We start from the raw sequence: 19,696 nt of genomic DNA, 5'->3' as shown, positions 1-19,696 counted from the left end.
CTTCTGCCTCAGACATGGCAGTAACACAGTCCCGTGAGCCAATATAGTTTCGCTTTATTCCTTATGAAGGCGAAATGGAAGAGGCTGAATGGTTTGTTGCAGTGGTTACATGGGGGAAACGGAGGAGAAGGAGGACCTCTTGACAGAGGAGACCTCTTTTCCAGCCTGGTGCATAAATGGGAACAGGTGGATTGCTCAGTGATGCAAAGGAAGGACAAAAAAAAAAATAAAAAAAAGAAAAGAAAAGAAAAGAAAATCACAGAAAAATGACAAGGGGGAGGGAAACCAGCTTTTTTTTAAAAAAGGCATAGGAATGGGAGGATAAAACTATAACGCAAAAGAATAAAATGGCAGGAAATACCAAAGGAACATGTTACAGCCACTTGCACAAGGCTTCATGTGTAAACAGTGACGGTTGAAGCAGGGGCAATCCTGTGGGTGTCTGGCAGAAGCTGACAGGAGCAAGGAGGAGAATGTTATGCTGCCTGTGGGTTGTTGATGCGCCCCATGAAGACGGGGAACCCATTATCCCTCATCACTGCAACAAGGAAGGGCTGAGACACTTCAAAGATATTGGCTGTGCGTGCCAGGGAGACAACTGTGGCAGCCGCCGCTTCCACTCCTTCCTCGCTGATTTCTAGCACAGCCCTGTGGTGAGCACTGGACACGGTCAATTCTTTATCCGTGGAGATCTCACACAGATCGGCATCATAGAAAAAGCCAAAATCTGAAAGAGAAGGTTGGATTAAATGCATAAAGATAATATTGGATGAAACTTGGACTCTCTTCTCCTTCGGCTGGAAATGGGCTTCAAAGCAGAGCTACGGGGGAAGAGATCCCTGTACATGCCTGCAAACATTGTAGTACTTCCAAGGCAAAGCTTTCCCACAATTAGCTAGAGGTAGAATTAAAATGGAGGTGCCACATAGCATTCAATAGTGTTATGTTAACCAGCAGTGCCCTTCCCCAAGGAAAAGATCTTATAATGTTGACTTAAAAGTATTTCCCAGTCAGCAAAAGTCCCCAGCAACATTAATTAAAAGCTTCCCTTTTGCAGGTGCAGCCCAATTTATTTCTTCTTGTTTTAGCATGGGTAGGGAATTAGTGGTGCATGTCTCCTGAATCAGCCACATTCTGTTCGTGTGTGTGTGAGAGAGAGAGAGAGAGAGAGAGAGAAAATTGGTTTCTTTCAATTATTATTTCCCCCTCTTATTTCTTTATTAGCACCATAGCACTATTTCACACACACAAACACAGAACACCCCAAGAGGAAAAGACATTGGCTAATCTAGAAGCAGACACAAGAATCTTTAAAAGGCATCGTGCTTTGCTTAGCCACACCGGATGGGTTGGCACGGCAATTCTTTTACAGCAAATAAATGGTAGCAAATCAGGCCTGTGGGCAGAAGAAAGGACAGAAGGACAATACTGTTAATACTGGAATACATTGAGGTTGGTGGCTTCCAGCTGAGGCATTTATTGTGCAATAACTATGCCCTGTGAACTCATGTTTAATGGAGGCCTCATATGACATGGTTATTGTCCTGTAAGCCACCACCCATGTTTTCCCAGTGCTGCTTCCATCTATTTTTCTTATCCCAAGAAATCTAGTTTGGGGAGAAGGAATGGAGTAGAAACAAATTTTCCGTCAGCAGTTGAGGACACTTAAAGCCATGCAGCCAGTCCTGCTCTGTGAACAATGCTGTGAAATCGGCTTCTTCATGGGCTTGAGTGAATTATATATACTGGTGACAGGGTGGCGGAGTGTGGGGGTTAGCGTTTCTTTCTATCACTGACACAACCTCTCCTTCATGCTAAAAAGGAGCAATGCTTCTTTGCCTTTAGCTCATTTCTCCTCTCTCCAGCTTTATTTTTCTTACCCATCTCCCCAATTATGTTCATGAGGTTCTGGGAAGTGTCCGCCTTGAATCTGGGTAGGTACACCACGGTAGGCTTGAAATGGGTGCTCTCCAGCTTGGTCATCACTGACTTGAAGACAACTGGACTGAGGCGCTCCTCCACCTCGGTGAGATTTTGAGTTATGGAGCGGGGCATGATGATGACCAGGCTCATGTTGTTAGACAGCTGCAGTCGGCCAACCTAGCAAATTAAACACCATCAGTCTCCTGCCTTTCTCCCATATTCTCATGCACCCTGCTATAGAGGAGCACCCCATTTTTCCAATGCTGTATTGGTCGAAACACAAGATTCCCCACACTGTTCAAATGAGATCTATTTGAAACTATATCTACATACTGTAAGTATCTGGTATGGTCCAGTGCTTTTTACAATCTAAAAAAACCCACACAAAACCAGATGTAGCTTCTGAACTCATCTCACAATGAACAACTCACTGGGCAATCAGCACCACTTGTTGAGAAGGTTGTGAGATCCTTTTACAAAAATGGCTGAAGTTAACAGCCAGATGCACTGACCCATTGCACCACCTGGAGAGTAAGCCATCGATGTGGTTTCCATACATATATATATGGTATATGGTTGTTGTTGCTGTTTAGTCATTTAGTCGTGTCTGACTCTTCGTGACCCCATGGACCCAAGATCCAGGTTTGGGGCAAGTACCCCAGCAGATATTTAAAATCACAAAATATGAAGCAAAATAAAGCATGGGAATATAGGCTGCTGGACCTTTAAAATATGCTCCTCCAAATGAGTTCCAAAATGTCCTCTTAAAAGTTTCTTCCCAAAGTTCCCCTTTTCCCCAGCAGAGGAAAAGACCACATGTTTGGCAAGGTAAAAAAAAAATCATTACTTACAAACTCTCCAAAGGTCAGATTCATGAGCTTCAGAATAGTCGCACAGGCAGTAAAGCTTAGCTTAGTTACAAAGTGGTGAAAGTTCCTAAATTATTGGTATAGAAACTCAAGAGTGGCTTGGCTAGTGAGAGCCAACCAGCTCAAACCTCTTCACATGTGGCGGAGACAATAGACTTGCTTACCTATTTCCTCCCAAGGCAAGGGGAAATGACTTAGAAGAAACCTAGTAGGACTGCTTCCACCATGGCATTAAACCTTTCATGCATTAATTAGACTTAAGCATGTTGCTTATATTAGACTGGCTATCCCACGCTTAGGTTTTATACAAACCAGAATTGGGGAGAAACTGTGGCTTATATTCAGACCAATATGGTATAGCTCTAATTTGCTGCTTTCCATTTTTCCTCCTCCTCCCCCCTCTCCCTTTTATATTTGGAAAAGAAGAAAGGGTTTTGTGTGGGCTCAACAGAGTAAACTGTGTGGGCTCAACACACACACACACAAATCATAAAACGGTTATTTATATAAGGAACACTAAGCCTGTTTGGTGTTGATTCTCTTGTTGGATATGGGGTGCACGTTTTGTATTTTGGTGACTTTTTGGATGACTGCAATATGTTTGTTGTGTATTGTTTTAATTGTTATTTGATTGAACTGTATTTTTGTGTTTTATTTTCTGTTCTACAAATTGACATGGGACTTCCACCAGCTGCGAGAAGCAATTGACAAACCAAACTAGCCTAAGTCTTTACAAATGTGACCCAGATCAACAGCAGGAGCAACTGTTCAAGGAGAAACCCAAGACAGGCACAAGATAGCCAAGCTGGTGGGACCACCAAAGAACAGGAATGCCTTAGGAGCTGAGGGTATAAGATCATCCCTGCACTGCAAGTTTCAACAAGTGTGAAACCAGTTTAAGAAACGTGGAAACTGTAGTTTTGCTAGGAACAAAAGCAGTTCTTACCACCTTAGAACTGCAGTTCCCAAGGTTCTTGGATGGGAGTGCTAAACATTAAGCCAAGCTGATACTAGTTTTTGCTTCTATAGGTAGGTTTATTGCATTAATATATATATTTTTAATATATTGCTTTCTTTGTTGCAAGCCATCCTTACTAGAGTGTATGAACCAGGTCTTAGAAATTGAAAATGTAAGCCTCTACCAATCCTCATAGGCATTACCTTAGCCTGCAGGCTGTGGTCAATGAAGGAGGCCATTGGGTATTTCTTACTCATCATCATTTGAACATTGATGGGAGCTAAGCCTGGGCGGTAGAATTTTGCCTTCCTTGTGTCTTTCTCTACAAACATTTCCTTCCACTTGGCTGAAAAGATGAAGAGCTTGGATCAGCTTATTGAGGCATAAACACCAGAAGAGCTCTGCTTGAATCCAACTAAAAAGTACACATTCCACACTGGCCAACCATAGGCCTCCAGGAAGCCTCACAAGCACGACATAAAGGCATTATGCCTAGTGGCTATCACCACCACTAGCACCATTTATATGATGCTTTTTCCCAGACTGAGGTTTACAGTTAAAACTACAAAAACACAAATATTCCATCCCCATGTCTTGTGGCAGTGAGTTCCACAGCTTAACTATGTGCTTTTTGTCTTTCCCGAGTTTCCTGCTAAGAAGTTTTGTTGGATGGCCACATGTCTAGTATCATGAGAATCCACCCTATCGTCAGGTTGCAGAGTAAGTTATGCATTTTTGAAGACTGAAAGAAAAAGACACCATACCTCATATTTAATTAACCCACAATCTAAACTTGCACCTGTAAGGGTAATGCTAAAGAAAGTCCCTGAACTTTCCTCCTCACTCCTCTTTATATGTTTCACAACCTGGCATTGATGAAGCACAGTTCTGTCCCTAACTAGAGTCACAGCTTGCCTGTCCCAGCCAAATACTGGCTGCTTCCAGAATGGATTTGTGCTCTCCAAGCACCAGAGTTCCTAATTGTTATGGAGCAGGGAGGATCTACACTACTCCCCCCCATATATATATATATATATATATATATATATATATATATATATAACATTTTCCTCTCCAGCTAGTATTTTTGTTTGGGTATGCATACAGTGAGGATTCTGGCTGCAGAAGTGTCAAGAGCCCAGCATGTCTACATCCTTTGTGGAAGGCCAACCATTGCTTGGGATAAGTCATTTGCCCTGCATCAACCATCATATTGCTGTTGCTGGCTTCATTGCCTTCCACTTGTGGGGAGACCTCTCTACCAGTGCAGGCTCCCTGTGCAGTTAAGAATCATAGAAGATGGGGACTATATGTAGCCCATCATCTTTCCCATCAGTCACACTTGTATTGGGTGTGGGCTTTGTATTTCTATATCATATATATCGATTTTTGTTGAGACAAGTCAACCGATGGGAGGTCTCTTGAAATTTAAAGTGATATAAAAGCTCAGTAATGGTGGAACCTCGAGACATGCCATGGTGTGGGGAAAGGGGGGCTAACTGGAATCTCCCTGGGGACCTGTGTTTCAGGAATTGAGTGCCAAAGGGTAGGGAAGCCAAACTGGCTTTGGGTGAGCAGTCTCTCTGGATCAGACGTTGGGGGACAGAAGGCCCTAGAGCCTTCCTACTTACAGTAGAAGTAGACAGCATTAAGGAGTATCATCTTGGCATCAGAATCCAGCTCATTCACAATCTTCTTGATCTTCTTGTTAGTACTTTGGCTCACCCAACTGTTGATGTCCGCCACATCCTGGTTGCTGTTATTAGTAAGGTGAGCCAGTTTGGTTTTATAGAACATCCTTGTCAGGTTGCGGAAATCATTTTCCAAGGGGAGAGCTGCTCATGAAGAAAAAACCAGAGACAGAAAAATACTCCCTTGAGACATACTTCTTGCTCTTGTGGGTTATCTTGAGAGGACTCCTTAACCCATGCTAAACACCAGGTATTTACAGAGCTGGCTCTCATGGCTGTGGAACACATGAACATTTTCAGTAGCGGCAGGCATGGTGGTTTTGCAGAGCTGCCTTCCTGGCATTGCTGCTGCTGCTTATCTGGATGGGGTTAGGGTGCAGGGCAGTAGTGGGGTCAAGGGTGGCCTCGCTGTTGCAACTGCATTGTCACAACCTCCAATGGTCATGCTGGTGCACATGTGCTGCCCCAATCTTGCTACCCTACCTCACCCTGCTAAGTAGTGATCAGGGCTGTCTTAAGCATATGCAGCGCTGGGGTGCAAAGATCTGCCCGGCGCCCCCCGCCTTCTGGACGGAGCTGCTGTGGCCAGAGCTGGGTCGGATGTTGGGTGTTGGCGACAGGGAGGGGGGTTACAAATCAAATCAAATGGCCAGGGACTCCGCCGAGCTGATTTCTTTGTCGCCTGCATTGCCCTCCCTGCTCACATGTTGCCCTCCATCTCCAGCAAGGCGCCTAAAATTTGGGAGGCAGAGAAAGGGAAGGAGGAAAGTTAAGGCTGGTGGCCACTGGGCACCCAAGTGGCAAGCCTCTGCGGGCAGCTTGCGAAAGCCTGTCCGGGGACCCGGAGCGCCCGCTCACTTTGGTCCTGTGGCACCTTAAGACTTTGATGACAACTCTGCCGTCAGACGCTGGGCAGGAGGGTTGGGGTGGAAAGCTGCCTGCAGCAGAAGATCCCGCCGCAGTGCTCCGACCGATGGGTGGACTCTTCCCCGGACTCGACTCTCGGGCCCCAGACTCTCCACCTGGTGCCCCTGAGAGCCCAGCACCCGGGTGCCCCGCACCCCTAGCGCTTATGGGTAAGATGGCCCTGGTAGAGATGCCAGTGCCAGGAGAGCAGCTTTGCCCTGCCACCCATGCCCCTCCTGAACATGTTCCCACCATGTTTTCACAGGTCAGTCAGCCATACATTTAAAAGGCATAAATTGGTAGTTCAAAAGCATAACTAATTTAAATATGAAGTTCTATGCTCATGGATTTTTTTTAAAGGTTCGTGTGAGTGGGGGTGTTACATAGGAATTGGCTAGCTATATAATTTCCTGTAGCTAAAATCTGGTCAAGAGCAGCAGGTATTAACTAGGATCCTGCTCACAGATCCATCTATTACAACCTCCTGGTCTCATGAATGTTCATTATTTCTGCTCTACCACCATACTTCATATTGCAGGGTTGAGGTGTGCATCAGGACAGACTTAAATCAAGCTTATTAGCACTGCAGTAGGGGGATGCTTTAGCCCAGAGACTGGTAACCACAAGAGATTGAATATCTGATGTAAACAGTTTGGGGAATTCAGCTGTTAAAAATACGGTTAAAGGACCCCTGGACAGTTAAGCCCAGTCAAAGGCAACTATGGGATGTGGCACTCATCTCTCTTTTCAGGCTGAGGGAGGTGGCGTTTCCAGGTCATGTGGCCAGCATGACTAAACCACTTCCGGCACAACAGGACACCGTGGCGAGTGCCAGAGCCCATGGAAATGCCATTTACCTTCCTGCTGCAGCGGTACCTATTTATCTATTTGCACTGGTGTGCTTTCGAACTGCTAGGTTGGCAGAAGCTGGGACAGAGCAACAGGAGCTAACCACTGTCGAGCGGATTCAAACCATCAACCTTCTGATCAGCAAGTCAAAGAGGCTCAGTGGTTTAGACCACAGCACCACCCGCATCCCTTTAATTCAGCTATAATCCATAAATGGAGAATATGGAGAATGTTTCAGCTATGTTCCACAGCTATAAAACCAATTTCCACAGATGTTTTCTGTTTTGAGACACACATCTGTCAGTGTGAATAAGATCTTACCTGAGAGAAGATGGTGCGTGGGAAAAGATGGTGTATGGGAATCTTGAATCTGGTAGTTTACTCACCTGGTTGGAAAAACATTGCATTGGCGGAGGTCAAGGCCTCTGATTTCTGGAGACTCTCTAGTGCTCTATGGACACATGTGAATCCTTCAGGATAAAAGAGCAGCCTCTCAAGACGGTCCTTGGTTTGATTGCAGGTGCCTGGATGGCAAAGTCAGGGTTGTGAGGAGCAGATATCTGTCATTGCATAGGCCATGGCTTCCCTTAGTTTGGTGAGGAATTTATTAAGAAGTGGGTGACAACCCGCCCCACAACACCAACAGGACCAGGAAGAGAGCAGGGTGACTCAAGGGAAAGTGGGGTGCTGACCATTGGTTATGTCCCCTCTAGCCCTGACCTGTCACTGACCCAAGGAAGCGTTTGCCAAGCTGTGCTGAGCTGAGGCATTCATTGTTGCTTTTTGTAATACACGCTGGCACTTTTGGTTTGAGTGATGGAGCAGGTAAGGAGGAAAGGGGGGGGGGAAATAAATTGAATAAATGATAATATATGAGGGGCTGGAGGTCCACCAGGTGAAGCTTAGAAGGAAAGGACATGCTGAAGCTCTGGGAACACCATTTAGGGAAATAATAATAACATTAAATCACGTGGCTGGCATGTGCTGCAGTTGCTCATTGCCAGAGGAGCAAATCATGCTGTACTTTGTACATCTTGGTATATGCCCGTTTTTCTACACAGATATTATTTCAGATGCAGAGGTCTTAAGTCTGAAGTGACGATGTGCACACCTGAAGGTAGGTATGGCCTTACCCAGCAATAGGTTGGAGAGCATCACTGCGACACTGAAGGGTGAAAAGATCAAGTTGGAGCCAGGCTTCTCATGTAGGATTGCTGCTTTATAGAACTCCACAGAAAATTCAGTTAGAGCCTCAAACAACTTCTTTTCATCCTCTGTAGTGGCACGAGCGCACGTGGCCCATGGATTAATGCGTGGCTGGCACTGTTTGGATGTGCAAGGGGTACTTGCCGTTGCCTCTGCTGTTGTTGGTATTCTTGTGGCTGGCTCTGTTGTGTTTGTGGTCCCAGCAGGCATCTCTGGGTCATCCAGACATTCCTTGACACCAACCTCAGAGACTCTTGACTGTTTACATTCATTGCCCTCTGCTTCCCCATCTCTTTTGTTAGATGCAACTTCCAAATGAGTAGCTTCCTTTTGCTCATGGCTCCCTTCGTTTTCTCTCTCGCCTCCTTCTTCCAGCTTCACTGTAGCATCATCTTCATTTTCAACTGGAATCCCCTGTCAAATAGTGTTATCAATATACCATAATAGATGATGATTAAAAATGCCATTTCAAATACTGCTTGATATATAAAAATATGTCTAAGAGGTATACAGGAAGCTAAAACAACAACAAATGTGACAAAAATACACAATGCAATACTAATACAAATTACTAATAAATCTATTCCTCCCTTCTTTTGACACAGCTCCCCACACAGCACCTCTCAGCTTCCTGACTCTTACCCAGGACTCCCCCCCATCCACCCTCACTCTCACCCAGGGCCCAAACAAACTCACAAATCACCCCCAAAATCTCCCCAAAAAGAGGGTTCTTGGAACCTGCTGGCATCCCCCTAGTTCCACCCTCTAAGGTTGCTTTTACTGGCAGGCACCAGGGTTGATGGAGCTGCCACACGCTGCCCACAGCTGTGTAGCTTGGTTCAACACTATACAAAACGTGTTCAAAATCACTATTGTACTGTTACATGCTATCTCAATCTCCGAGCAGAGGGCAGTTCTAGGCATTCCAGAGTGGGTGCTTGCCCAGGTTTTGGTTTCCTTGGATTGAAGGCCAGCAGAGCTGAAGATGGGACAGGGAGAGGGGCTCACAGCATTAACTCCCTAACTGATCTTGCTTCCTCATTAGGTTCCCAGGTGAGCCCCAGAGCCCAGCACCAAGCAAACATGTATCTGAAACATGTCTCTGTCTCTCTACCTTCTTGCTCAGCTCACACACAACTACTCTTCCATTGTTCTTCTAACCACCAGCCAGGTGGGAAAGGGAAAGGCCCATCCATTTGCCCTAGGCAGTGAGCAGCTTCTTTGGTAATACTAATGAGTGTACTTAAGCTAAGGCCATTAAGTTACAGTTGGCTAGTTAGAACAGAACAGCTTGGACTACTGCAATGCGCTCTACATGGGGCTACCTTTGAAGGTGACCCGAAAACTGCAATTAATCCAGAATGCGGCAGCTAGACTGGGGACTGGGAGTGGCTGCTGGGAACACATAACACCACTCCTGAGAGATCTGCATTGGCTCCCAGAACGTTTCTGAGCACAATTCAAAGTGTTGGTGCTGACCTTTAAAGCCCTAAATGGCCTTAGTCCTGTATACCTGAAGGAGTGTCTCCATCCCCATTATTCATCCCGGACACTGAGGTCCAGTGCTGAGGGCCTTCTGGCGGTTCCCTCGCTGTGAGAAGTCAAGTTACAGGGAACCAGGCAGAAGGCCTTCTCAGTAGTGGCACGCCCTCCCACCAGATGTCAAAGAGAAAAACAACTACCAAACTTTTAGAAGACATATGAAGGCAGCCCTGTTTAGGGAAGCTTTTAATGTTTGATGTATTTCTGTATTTTAATATTAGGTTGGAACCCGCCCAGAGTGGCTGAGGAAGCCCAGGCAGATGGGCGGGTATAAATAATAAATTAATATTATTATAATAATAATTATATCAGAGCTAACCCTTAATGGATACAGGACCCCAGGAGTTGGAAGGGACTAAAGGCATCACACACACACACACACACACACACACACCCCAACTCACAACAATACTTAGACCATAAATCAATGTTCTTTTGGGTGTTGCAACTAATAAATGTGCTTCTTATTAAAATAGAAATAGAGTCTGGATCAGCTTTAGCAGCCAGGGCACTCTTGTCTTTTGTTGGAGATTGTGGTGGTGGAGTTGTATATCAGAGCTACCCCAGAGGTACCTTAATCATGCTCATGGCATTTAGATTAATTACTGAAAATATATGTAAGAGTACAGCTGAGAGAGACTAGAAAGCTGAGTGTTAAAATTCAATAACTAAGGTACAAATCTCTAATGCAAAGCAAAAAAAATAAAAATAAATCCTGATTAGCATTCTCAGACAACAACTAAAATCTAAACTAAACAGGAAGCAAAGGCGAAAGAAGTAATTCCCAGCAAAAGGCCACTTCCAAATATTCGTAGGATTAATAGTCACACCTGAACGTTAAAGATCTTGCTGAAGGGGCGCCATGTTCCAGTTTCCTTGTTGTCGCTGCTTCTCGTGGCCCGGGTTGGCTCTTCCGTAACCTCAGGACTCTGAAAGGAAGGACAATGTGCTTGAGGTTGCAGCTTGATGAAGATGTCTGCCGAAAGTTCGGCAGCTGTGAAAAAGGGGGAAATTCCATGCTGGGGATCATTAGGAAATGAAATGAAAATAAAAATGTTTATAGCACAATGTCATTATAGAAATCTGTGGTGTGACTTCATTTGGAATACCATGTGCCATTCTGGTCCCCTCTCCTCGAAAAGGATACTGTTGACTTGGAAAAGGTTCAGAAAAGGGCAACTGAAATGATCAAGGAGATGGAGTGACTCCAGTCTGAAGAAACATTGCAGCTTCCAGGACTTTTCAGTTTGGAGAAAAGGCGAGTAAGAGGTAGCATGATAGAAGTTTATAATATTATTATGCATGGTATGGAGAAATATTTCTTTCCCTCTCTGGTAACACTAGAACTCATAGACATATAGCCAAGCTGAATGTTGGCAGATTCAGGGCAGATAAAAGAAAGTACTTTTTCATTACGGAATTTTCTCCTACAGTGTTTTCTCCTGGACCTCACTGCTGGATGATGAACTTGAACTTGGACTCAGAATGCATAAAACTGAGTGGTAGGAAGGCAAAGTTTAAAAAAACACAGCAGATGAATTACATGGCTAAGAATGAGCTGAGATTATCCAAGAAGAGACACACACACACCCATCTTCTTTTTGAAAACAGGGTAAGCATAGCCCTTAGGGCGGAAAGCAACACACATCTCAGGACTAGGCAAGCAAATAGGAATTCCTCCAAGTGAGTTGGACCTCTGAGGTTTGTTCATGCTGGCACTGGTGTCTCCATGTGCTGGGAGATGGAGGTGGAGTCAGTGCTGGCTCAGTATCCAACTTACTGTAAGGACCTCCCCAGAAGGAAGAGTTTTCTAACTGACAGGAGGAGGAGGAGGTGGCGGCTACACTTTAGGGAGTTCATGACTAGAGGTGTCTGATAACACAGGGGTGTAACACCTCTCTGTCAACCTGCTTGGACTCTTCCCAGGATCCAGCTCCTGACTCTCTTGATCATTGGCCCCCTCTTCTGGCTCAGACATTTTTTGGAGGCCCAATTTCACCTCCCCCAACCTGCTAGGATCCTCCTCTGAGCCATCAACCTCTCACTCTCTCCTCAGGATCTGACCATCCCTTCCATGACATCTCCACAGGGCTCATGACACCCAGGAGCCAGTGATGGCCACCAGTTTGAATATTACTTACACCCTGCCTACCACTCTGGCCAGCTTCCAACAGAATACAGTGGTACCTCGGGTTACAGACGCTTCAGATTACAGACTCCGCTAACCCAGAAATGGTACCTCGGGTTAAGAACTTTGCTTCAGGATGAGAACAGAAATCGCACGACGGTGGCGCAGCGGCAGTGGGAGGCCCCATTAGCTAAAGTGGTAAAGGTAAAGGTACCCCTGCCCGTACGGGCCAGTCGTGTCCGACTCTAGGGTTGTGCGCCCATCTCACTTAAGAGGCCGGGGGCCAGCGCTGTCCAGAGACACTTCCGGGTCATGTGGCCAGCGTGACGAAGCTGCTCTGGCGATCCAGCACCAGCGCAGCACACAGAAACGCCGTTTACCTTCCCGCTATAAAGCGGTACCCATTTATCTACTTGCACTTAGGGGTGCTTTCGAACTGCTAGGTGGGCAGGAGCTGGGACCGAAAGACGGGAGCTCACCCCACCGTGGGGATTCGAACCACCGACCATGCAATCGGCAAGCCCTAGGCGCTGAGGTTTTATCCACAGCGCCACCCGCGTCCCAGCTAAAGTGGTACCTCAGGTTAAGAACAGTTTCAGGTTAAGAATGGACCTCTGGAACGAATTAAGTTCTTAACCCGAGGTACCACTGTATAAAAACACAGTGAAACATCAGACATTAAAACTCCCTGATACAGGGCTACCTTCAAATATCTTCAAGAAAGTTGTGTAGTTGTTTAATTCTTTGACATCTGATGGTGGGGGGCATTCCACAGAGAAGGCCCTCTGCCTGGTTCCCTGTAACTTCACTTCTTGCAGTGAGGGAACCACCAGAGGGCCCTTGGAGCTGGACCTCAAGCTGGTTCAGGCTAAATGATGGGGGCAGAGATGCCCCTTCAGGTATACAGGACAGGGCTGTTTAGGGTATTAATGGTCAGCACCAATCATTTGAATTGTGCTTGGAAACATACTGGGAACCAATGCAGGTTTTTCAGAACCAGTGTTATACGGTCCTAGTGACCACTCCCAGTCACCAGTCTGGCAGCTCCATTCTGGATTGCTGTAGTTTCCGTGTCACCTTCAAAGGTAGCCCCACACACAGCACATTGCAGTAGTCAAAGTGGGAGATAACCAGAGCATGTACCACTTTGGCAAGACAGCATGCAGGCAGGTCTCAGCTAGTGTAACAAACGGAGCTGGTAAACAGGTACCTTGGACACAGAATTAACCTGCACTTCCATGAACAACTGTGATTCCAAAATGACTGTACACCAAGGCTGCACACCTGGTCCTTCAGGGGCACAGTTACCCCATTCAGAACCAGGGAGTCCCCACACCTGCCCCATGTCCCCCCAAAATATTACTTTTGTCCTGTTGGAATTCATCCTCAATCCATTGATCGCCATCTGTCCTCCATCTGCTTCCAGACATTCACACAGGGCATTCACCACCATCACTGGTTCCGATTTAAATGAGAGGTAGAGCATATTAAATGAGAGGTAGAGCATATACCCAGTCCAACCCCCCTGACAAGGGGTTAAAGAAAATGGACCTGATTCCCATTCTAATCCAGATTAACAAGCACACCTTTCTGAAGATATTCCAGGGCCAATTCCATCCGCCTTTGGTTGTGGGCTGAGTCAACTCAGGTCTGTCATTCTCAGCTTCTCTTATGCTGTCTTCTGGCACCTCCTTGTTGCAAGAAGTCACAGAGAAATAAATCCCCATTAGGAAAGTCTTCATTCTCTGGTTTACCATGACCAATAAATGTGCTTCTTTCTCTTAATCAGAAACTGTGTTGGGTTCTAGATCCCTGCTGCAAACTGGGGTAAAGAGAGGTGAGGCAGTGGCAAGGTTAGCACAATCAAACATCCTGGTGGGAGCACTGGATTGCACTGGTGCATTTGCACCACACTGACCTCACCAATGTCTCATCCCTTCTCCTCTCTGTCCTGTTATCGAAAAACATGACTGGAGCGCCCTCATTCTATTGCCCACAGCATAATTTTAAAGGGGTTGGCAGCTAAAATTCAAATATGTCTACTTGGACTAGTAGTAGGATAAAGTAATTTCCATTCTAGTCCTTATTATTAGCCACATCTTCTGCTCCTGCATTTTGCTCTCAGTTGTAAGTGCATAAGCCCCTATAGTACTTTGCAGCTCTCATTCTTCATTTTCATAATCCTGGAAGGGAAGAGGGATCCCAGAATCATTTATTCCTGCATCTGCGACCTCTGTGGCCAACACACCATGGCACCCTCCAGATTCTTTGGAATACAACTTCCTTGTGTTTTTAAAATGTCGTGGAAAAACCAATCTCCATTAGAGAAATTGTTGTTCTCCTGATTATCATAACCAATTAAAACACTTCTTTCTTCAACCAGAAACTGTTCAGCTATCAATAGCTTCTCTTTCTAAATGAATAATTCAATAGTTGCTGCTTTGGGGACATGGGGCTAAGGATAAAGGACCTAATTCCCATTCTACTCCAGATTAACAAGCACACCTGTCCGAAGATATTCCAGGGCCAATTCCATCTGCCATTGTTTGTGGTCTGAGTCGTCTCAGGTCCATCATTCTCAGCTTCTCTTATGCTCTTTTCTGGCACGTCCTTGTTGCAAGAAATCACGGAGAAATAAATCCCCATTAGGAAAGTCTTTGTTCTCTTCGGAACAAGGGGTTAAGGATAAAGGACCTAATTCCCATTCTAATCCAGATTAACAAGCACACCTGTCCGAAGATATTCCAGGGCCAACTCCATCTGCCATTGTTTGTGGTCTGAGTCGGTTCAGGTCCGTCATTCTCAGCTTCTCTTATGCTCTTTTTTGGCACCTCCTTGTTGCAAGAAGTCACAGAGAAATAAATTCCCATTAGGAAAGTCTTTGTTCTCTGGTTTATCATGACCAACAAATGTGCTTCATTCTTTTAATCAGAAACCGTGTTGGGTTCTAGAGCAGGTGGACAAATAATTGCCCTGAAAAGGTGGGAGAAACTGGGTGACTTGAGGAAGGGCTCAGGTAGGTTGAGGGAGGTGAAACTGGAGCTTCAAGAGGTGGCAGGGCTGACAGACGGGGGACAGTGATCAAGAGAGTCAGGAGCTGGATCCTGGATAAGTTTCAAGTGGTTGTCGGAGTGGTGTCCTCCCCCTGAGATATTGGATACATCTAGTCAGGCACTTCCTAAAGAGCTGCTGCCGCCAGCTTTTCCCGTCATTCCTCCTGTAAAGCCACTCCTCAGGGGAGATGCCTGAGAGTACGTCAGATACTAAAACTGCACTCCTGCACCAAGGACATAGAGGTGCTGGCGCCAACATGAACAAATATCACAAGCCCAGCCCACTCACAGAAGTTCTTGTTTGTTTGCCCAGAGCAGAAAGGCCTGTTGTTGTCCGTGCTAAGGTTTGGGCCTTCTCCAGTCTTCGAAAGGAGGAAGGAGGAGACACTGAGCTTGTTGGATCAACGCCTCAGCTCACACTTAGGAGCACTGGACTGCATCTGTGCCACACCAGCCTCGCCACCACCTGCCCCCTTCCACTATCCCTTCTGGCATATAGCAGTGATGTGGGAGACTGGAGCTCATGTGAGTGCTGCCATCCCATTTTGCTGCCCACAACTGAATTTAACAGAGATTGGCAGCTAAAATTCAAATGTGTTTATTTGAACTAGTAGTCCAAACATGTGGCATCATATATGATGTTGGATGCAGGACAGGTAAAGACATGGCTGGGCCAAAAGGGGATTGTCACCTGTTAACCCCACGCAAAAGACCTGGATGCAGTGGAGTTTGTGATGTCAGGTGATGGACAGGTAGGCAGGCCCACTGGACGGATCTTGTTATCTACCCCGACAAATATGATGAAGGAATTAAACGTATAGAAGATGTCATTGAAAGCATGCAGCTATCTGAGATGGGGTAAGCCCAGGAGATGACAACACACACAGCCTTCCTCTCTTTTTCATGTACACAGATGCGGCTTATACCACATCATAACATGCCCACCTCCCAATCTTTCTCTCTCTCTTTCAATACTAAATGCAGGAGAATTAACAAGGAAGTAGTACTGCTGCCCTCATGTCCTACTTTTAAGGTTCCCATATGGCTTTGGCTGTCCACAGCCCCCCCCCCCCCAGAACACATTGGACTAGATTGAGACAAGTGTCCAAGACCACAAAGCAAATACAAGGCAGAGGTTAGATCTGAGTCCTAAATACCAAACCACATATTTGACCCTGCTACTGCAACTCAAAAGCACCCATTTCACAGAAGGCAAACTGATGGTGCTTAGAGACAAGTAGCCTGCCAAAAAACCTGAGTGCAAAGCAGAGGTTGGGTCAGAAACCCCAAAACACCAAACCACTCTTGAATCCTACATTTTTCTGCTGCAAGGGGACACCCAGGTCACAGAAGCACTGATGGTGCTTGGAGACAAGTAACCTTCCCGAGAGACTACAATGCAAAAAAATGAGATCTGAGTACCCAAACACTCCTCTGACCACACATTTTCCTGCCTCAGCATAACACCCACACCAATGAAGGCAGGTCAGCTAACTTCCCATTCAAATCAATGCCCCTTCAGTGAATTTACTTACCATCAATTACCCACCCTGATGACCCTTCAGTTGATTAATTTACAATTAATTTCTGACCCCAATTCTGCCCTAGAGGAGCCCCTCTCTAATTAACCCTCAATGCCCTCCATTCCCCACTGCCTCAAAAGAAAGCAAAACCTGAATCTTGGGCTTATTTTCCTGCCCAGGCAACAGAGCCCAGTTCTCTTTGCCTCCTACTTGAAAGGAGAAACTTGGATGGGAGAAGGATATTGGGAAGGCAGGTGCTGTCCACTCAGTGTTCCACCAGCCAGGCTGCCTTGCATTTCCTTCACATACATTCTTCCTCATTGCAGCACTGAGGTTGTCAATGGAGCCTTAAAATAATACTGCTTTAAAAATAACCCCAAACCTGAGCATGTGCATGTTGATTTTCATAGAGTTTGGAGGGCCCTTTCAAGAGGCATAAAGGTGCCATAAACTCTGGGAACAGGGAGCACCACCGATTCTCCAGAAGCCACAGAAAGACTCCCATAGCTTTGCTGCTCTCATTGGCTTCATCATCCCATGTGTTAAAATAAGCAGGACAAGCAGGAGCCTGCTGGCAGATGGTTCAGCACTGCAGTCTGAATGTGGATCCTAAACTGTCCTGGGGCCCTGCTGGACACACTTGTAGCAGCGATAGATTTCCACAACAGGCTATAGGTTTTGAGAGTTAGTTGTTTCAAATGCAACTTGAAAACCAGGAAGTAACAGTGGTAATGTTAGGTAAGGTGTGAACCAGGAATCTCCCAGTCTGCATCTTGGCACGACTCCTTGGAACTGATATGTGTCCAGATCAGAAGCCCCCTGCAACCAGTAGAAGGGCTATAACCAAAACAAAGTAGTGCAGGCCAGGCAGGTGGGGGAGGCCAGAGTGCATTTCAAAGGTGCCGCTTTGTCCTGCATGTTAGATTTCTAAAGGAGAACTAACAGTACTTCCCATTACCCTCCTCTTCCTGAACATATTTTCCCTAAAGCAAGTCCTCTGCGTTTTGAGGGGAGTGAACGTTCAAATAAGCATGCTGTGGATCATTTAGAACAGGGGTGGACAATATTTTGCCAAAGGCCACATTTCCTCAGAGAGTAAACTGTCTGGGGTTTCTACATGTCAGTGGTGGGCGGGACTGAATCTGACCATGGGCAGGATCAGAGCCCAAAGTAGGCATTCTATACCCTTTTAAAACATGGGGAGGTTTTTTTGGGGGGGGTTATTGGGCTTTTGTTTTTATTTTGATTATATATTTTGTGGTTTTACATTCTGATTTTGTTCTGTGAACTGCCCTGAGACCTCCGGGAATAGGATGGTATATAAATTCAATAAATAAATTAAAATAAATAACACAGCCATTTGCCTCTTCCTGGCTTGCCGTTGTCTTTTGTAGGGATCTTTCTGAAGCTGGGGAGGGGTATGTAATAACAGAACAGCAGAGCTCGAAACAAGGGCAGCTGAAGATATTTGGCTGCTTGAAACCGAACAACAAATGTTGCCTCCTCTCCTCCCCAAGTCAAGCTGCATAAATAACTACCCAAGACTGGGCAAGTTGTTTTGGCACCCGAGGCAGAACATCCCACAAGGAGCCCTCCCTTTCCTGGCATCAAAAATGCACTAATAAGTTGTTAAATAAATAAGCCCTCTCCTGCTTTTCATGGCACTCCAAACCACTCTGCCTAATATTAGGGAGCAGGGCTGGCCCTCACTGGAAGGTAACCTAAGATGTCATCTAGTCCGATCCCTTTCTGTGTTGCTTACACCTCTGCTACTCACCTGTGAGAAGCTTGGTATCAGAGTTGCGGCCAGGCCTAGGAGGATCAGCCAGATCTTCATGGTGGCAGAAATCCTGCCAAAGAAAGACACTTGAATTTAATCCCCAAAGAAGATGAATGCACTTGCTCCCTGCATGGGACTAACACAGTTCCTCACTGGAGAAATTTCTGAAGAATATCTGCTCCAGTCAGCTGCTTCCTCTCCTTGCCCCCCCCCCTTCTCTGGCTGCTTGCAGGCTCCTCTCTCCCATTTTTCGCAATCTCGGATCACGTGCCTAAAGAAAACATTAGATTCACGGACTTCAGGGGAATTCCAGTTCCCTAGTTTCCCTGGCTTGAGAGGAAATCATTAGAAGATGTGGTGAAATAAGAAAACTGTCAAAGGAGGGGAAGGCCGAGGACAGAAGTACTTCTCAAGGAGAAAAGAAAGAGTTCAAGAAATTACCTTCTCTGTGGGGAATTCTTCAAGCGATATGGCCCAACTGTTGTGACATATCTTATCTACTTTCTGAGTGGATCATGGGGGAGGGGAAAAGGGGTTTATTTATATCTCATTGGTTGGCTGCAGGCAGTAGTTAGTTAAAAATTAAGGATCAGTTCTCCAAAAAATGAGAATTCCTGTAAACCATGAGGCAAGAATGGGAGCAGGCCAGCCTGAGGACTAAGAGGGTTGTATTCATTTGTGGTGGGAGTGAACTAAGATGAAGGAACAATCAGTCATGACTGCCGCCTGCCAATATTATTAGAGAAATGTTTTAGAACAGGAGTCTTTTTAGACTGCCTCTTGTTTCTGTTCAATTATTGGAAAAACAAAATCTATTCATCAGACCCAGTGTCTGTGTATTTAATAATGGTTAGGATGCTATATGCCAGAAAATGGAAAGATAATCATAAATCTAATGAATTCAATTTGATAAGGAAATTTCAGGAGCTATTAGGTATAAATAAAGTTGGCTGTAATGATAGAAGTATAGAAGTATTAGATGGTTCAAAGTTGGTTAAATAACATATTAAGAAGATACTAGAAATTTCAGGGAAGGGAGTTGATTTTAGGTATATATGATTAAACAGCTTCCCCAAGATGGTGGTCTGGGTTGTGGTCAGCAGGACTTGACTCCTGTAGTGTAGCCTTCCTCAAACTGGTATAAACAGGGTAGCTACTTGAAAGAAGCTCCAAAAAATAGGAACTTCCCCCCCCAAGTAAAAGGATAAAATTTGTTTCAGATTTATATATGCTAATTATATGAGGAAGGAAGGTTATTGGTTTGTTTT

At 45.5% G+C, this 19,696-nt stretch overlaps 1 protein-coding gene across 2 annotated transcripts; it reads right to left on the bottom strand.

Moving 5' to 3' along the window:
* Positions 1-34: 34 nt before the first annotated feature.
* SERPING1 (serpin family G member 1) lies at positions 35-18,645 on the bottom strand. 2 transcript variants are annotated; one of them, XM_083416129.1, is made up of 10 exons: positions 18,426-18,645; positions 14,802-14,906; positions 14,578-14,682; positions 10,775-10,873; positions 8,330-8,816; positions 7,583-7,720; positions 5,382-5,585; positions 3,954-4,096; positions 1,881-2,100; positions 35-727 (listed from the first exon to the last, which is right to left on the bottom strand). In XM_083416129.1, the coding sequence occupies exons 1-10, from the start codon at positions 18,483-18,485 to the stop codon at positions 477-479; spliced, it is 1,812 nt and encodes a 603-aa protein (XP_083272255.1). In that variant the 5' UTR covers positions 18,486-18,645; the 3' UTR covers positions 35-476. The 2 variants fall into 2 exon arrangements, with proteins under 2 accessions (XP_083272255.1, XP_083272254.1); XM_083416128.1 differs by lacking the exons at positions 10,775-10,873; positions 14,578-14,682; positions 14,802-14,906 and having other exon boundaries at positions 18,426-18,642.
* Between the last annotated feature and the right edge of the window lie 1,051 nt (positions 18,646-19,696).

This window comes from Podarcis tiliguerta (genome assembly GCF_965153285.1).
Source record: "Podarcis tiliguerta genome assembly, chromosome: 1".
NCBI classification, from domain to species: Eukaryota; Metazoa; Chordata; class Lepidosauria; order Squamata; family Lacertidae; genus Podarcis; species Podarcis tiliguerta.
The sequence above is the reverse complement of the archived record's forward strand: the minus strand, read 5'-3'. Positions and strand labels throughout refer to the sequence as shown.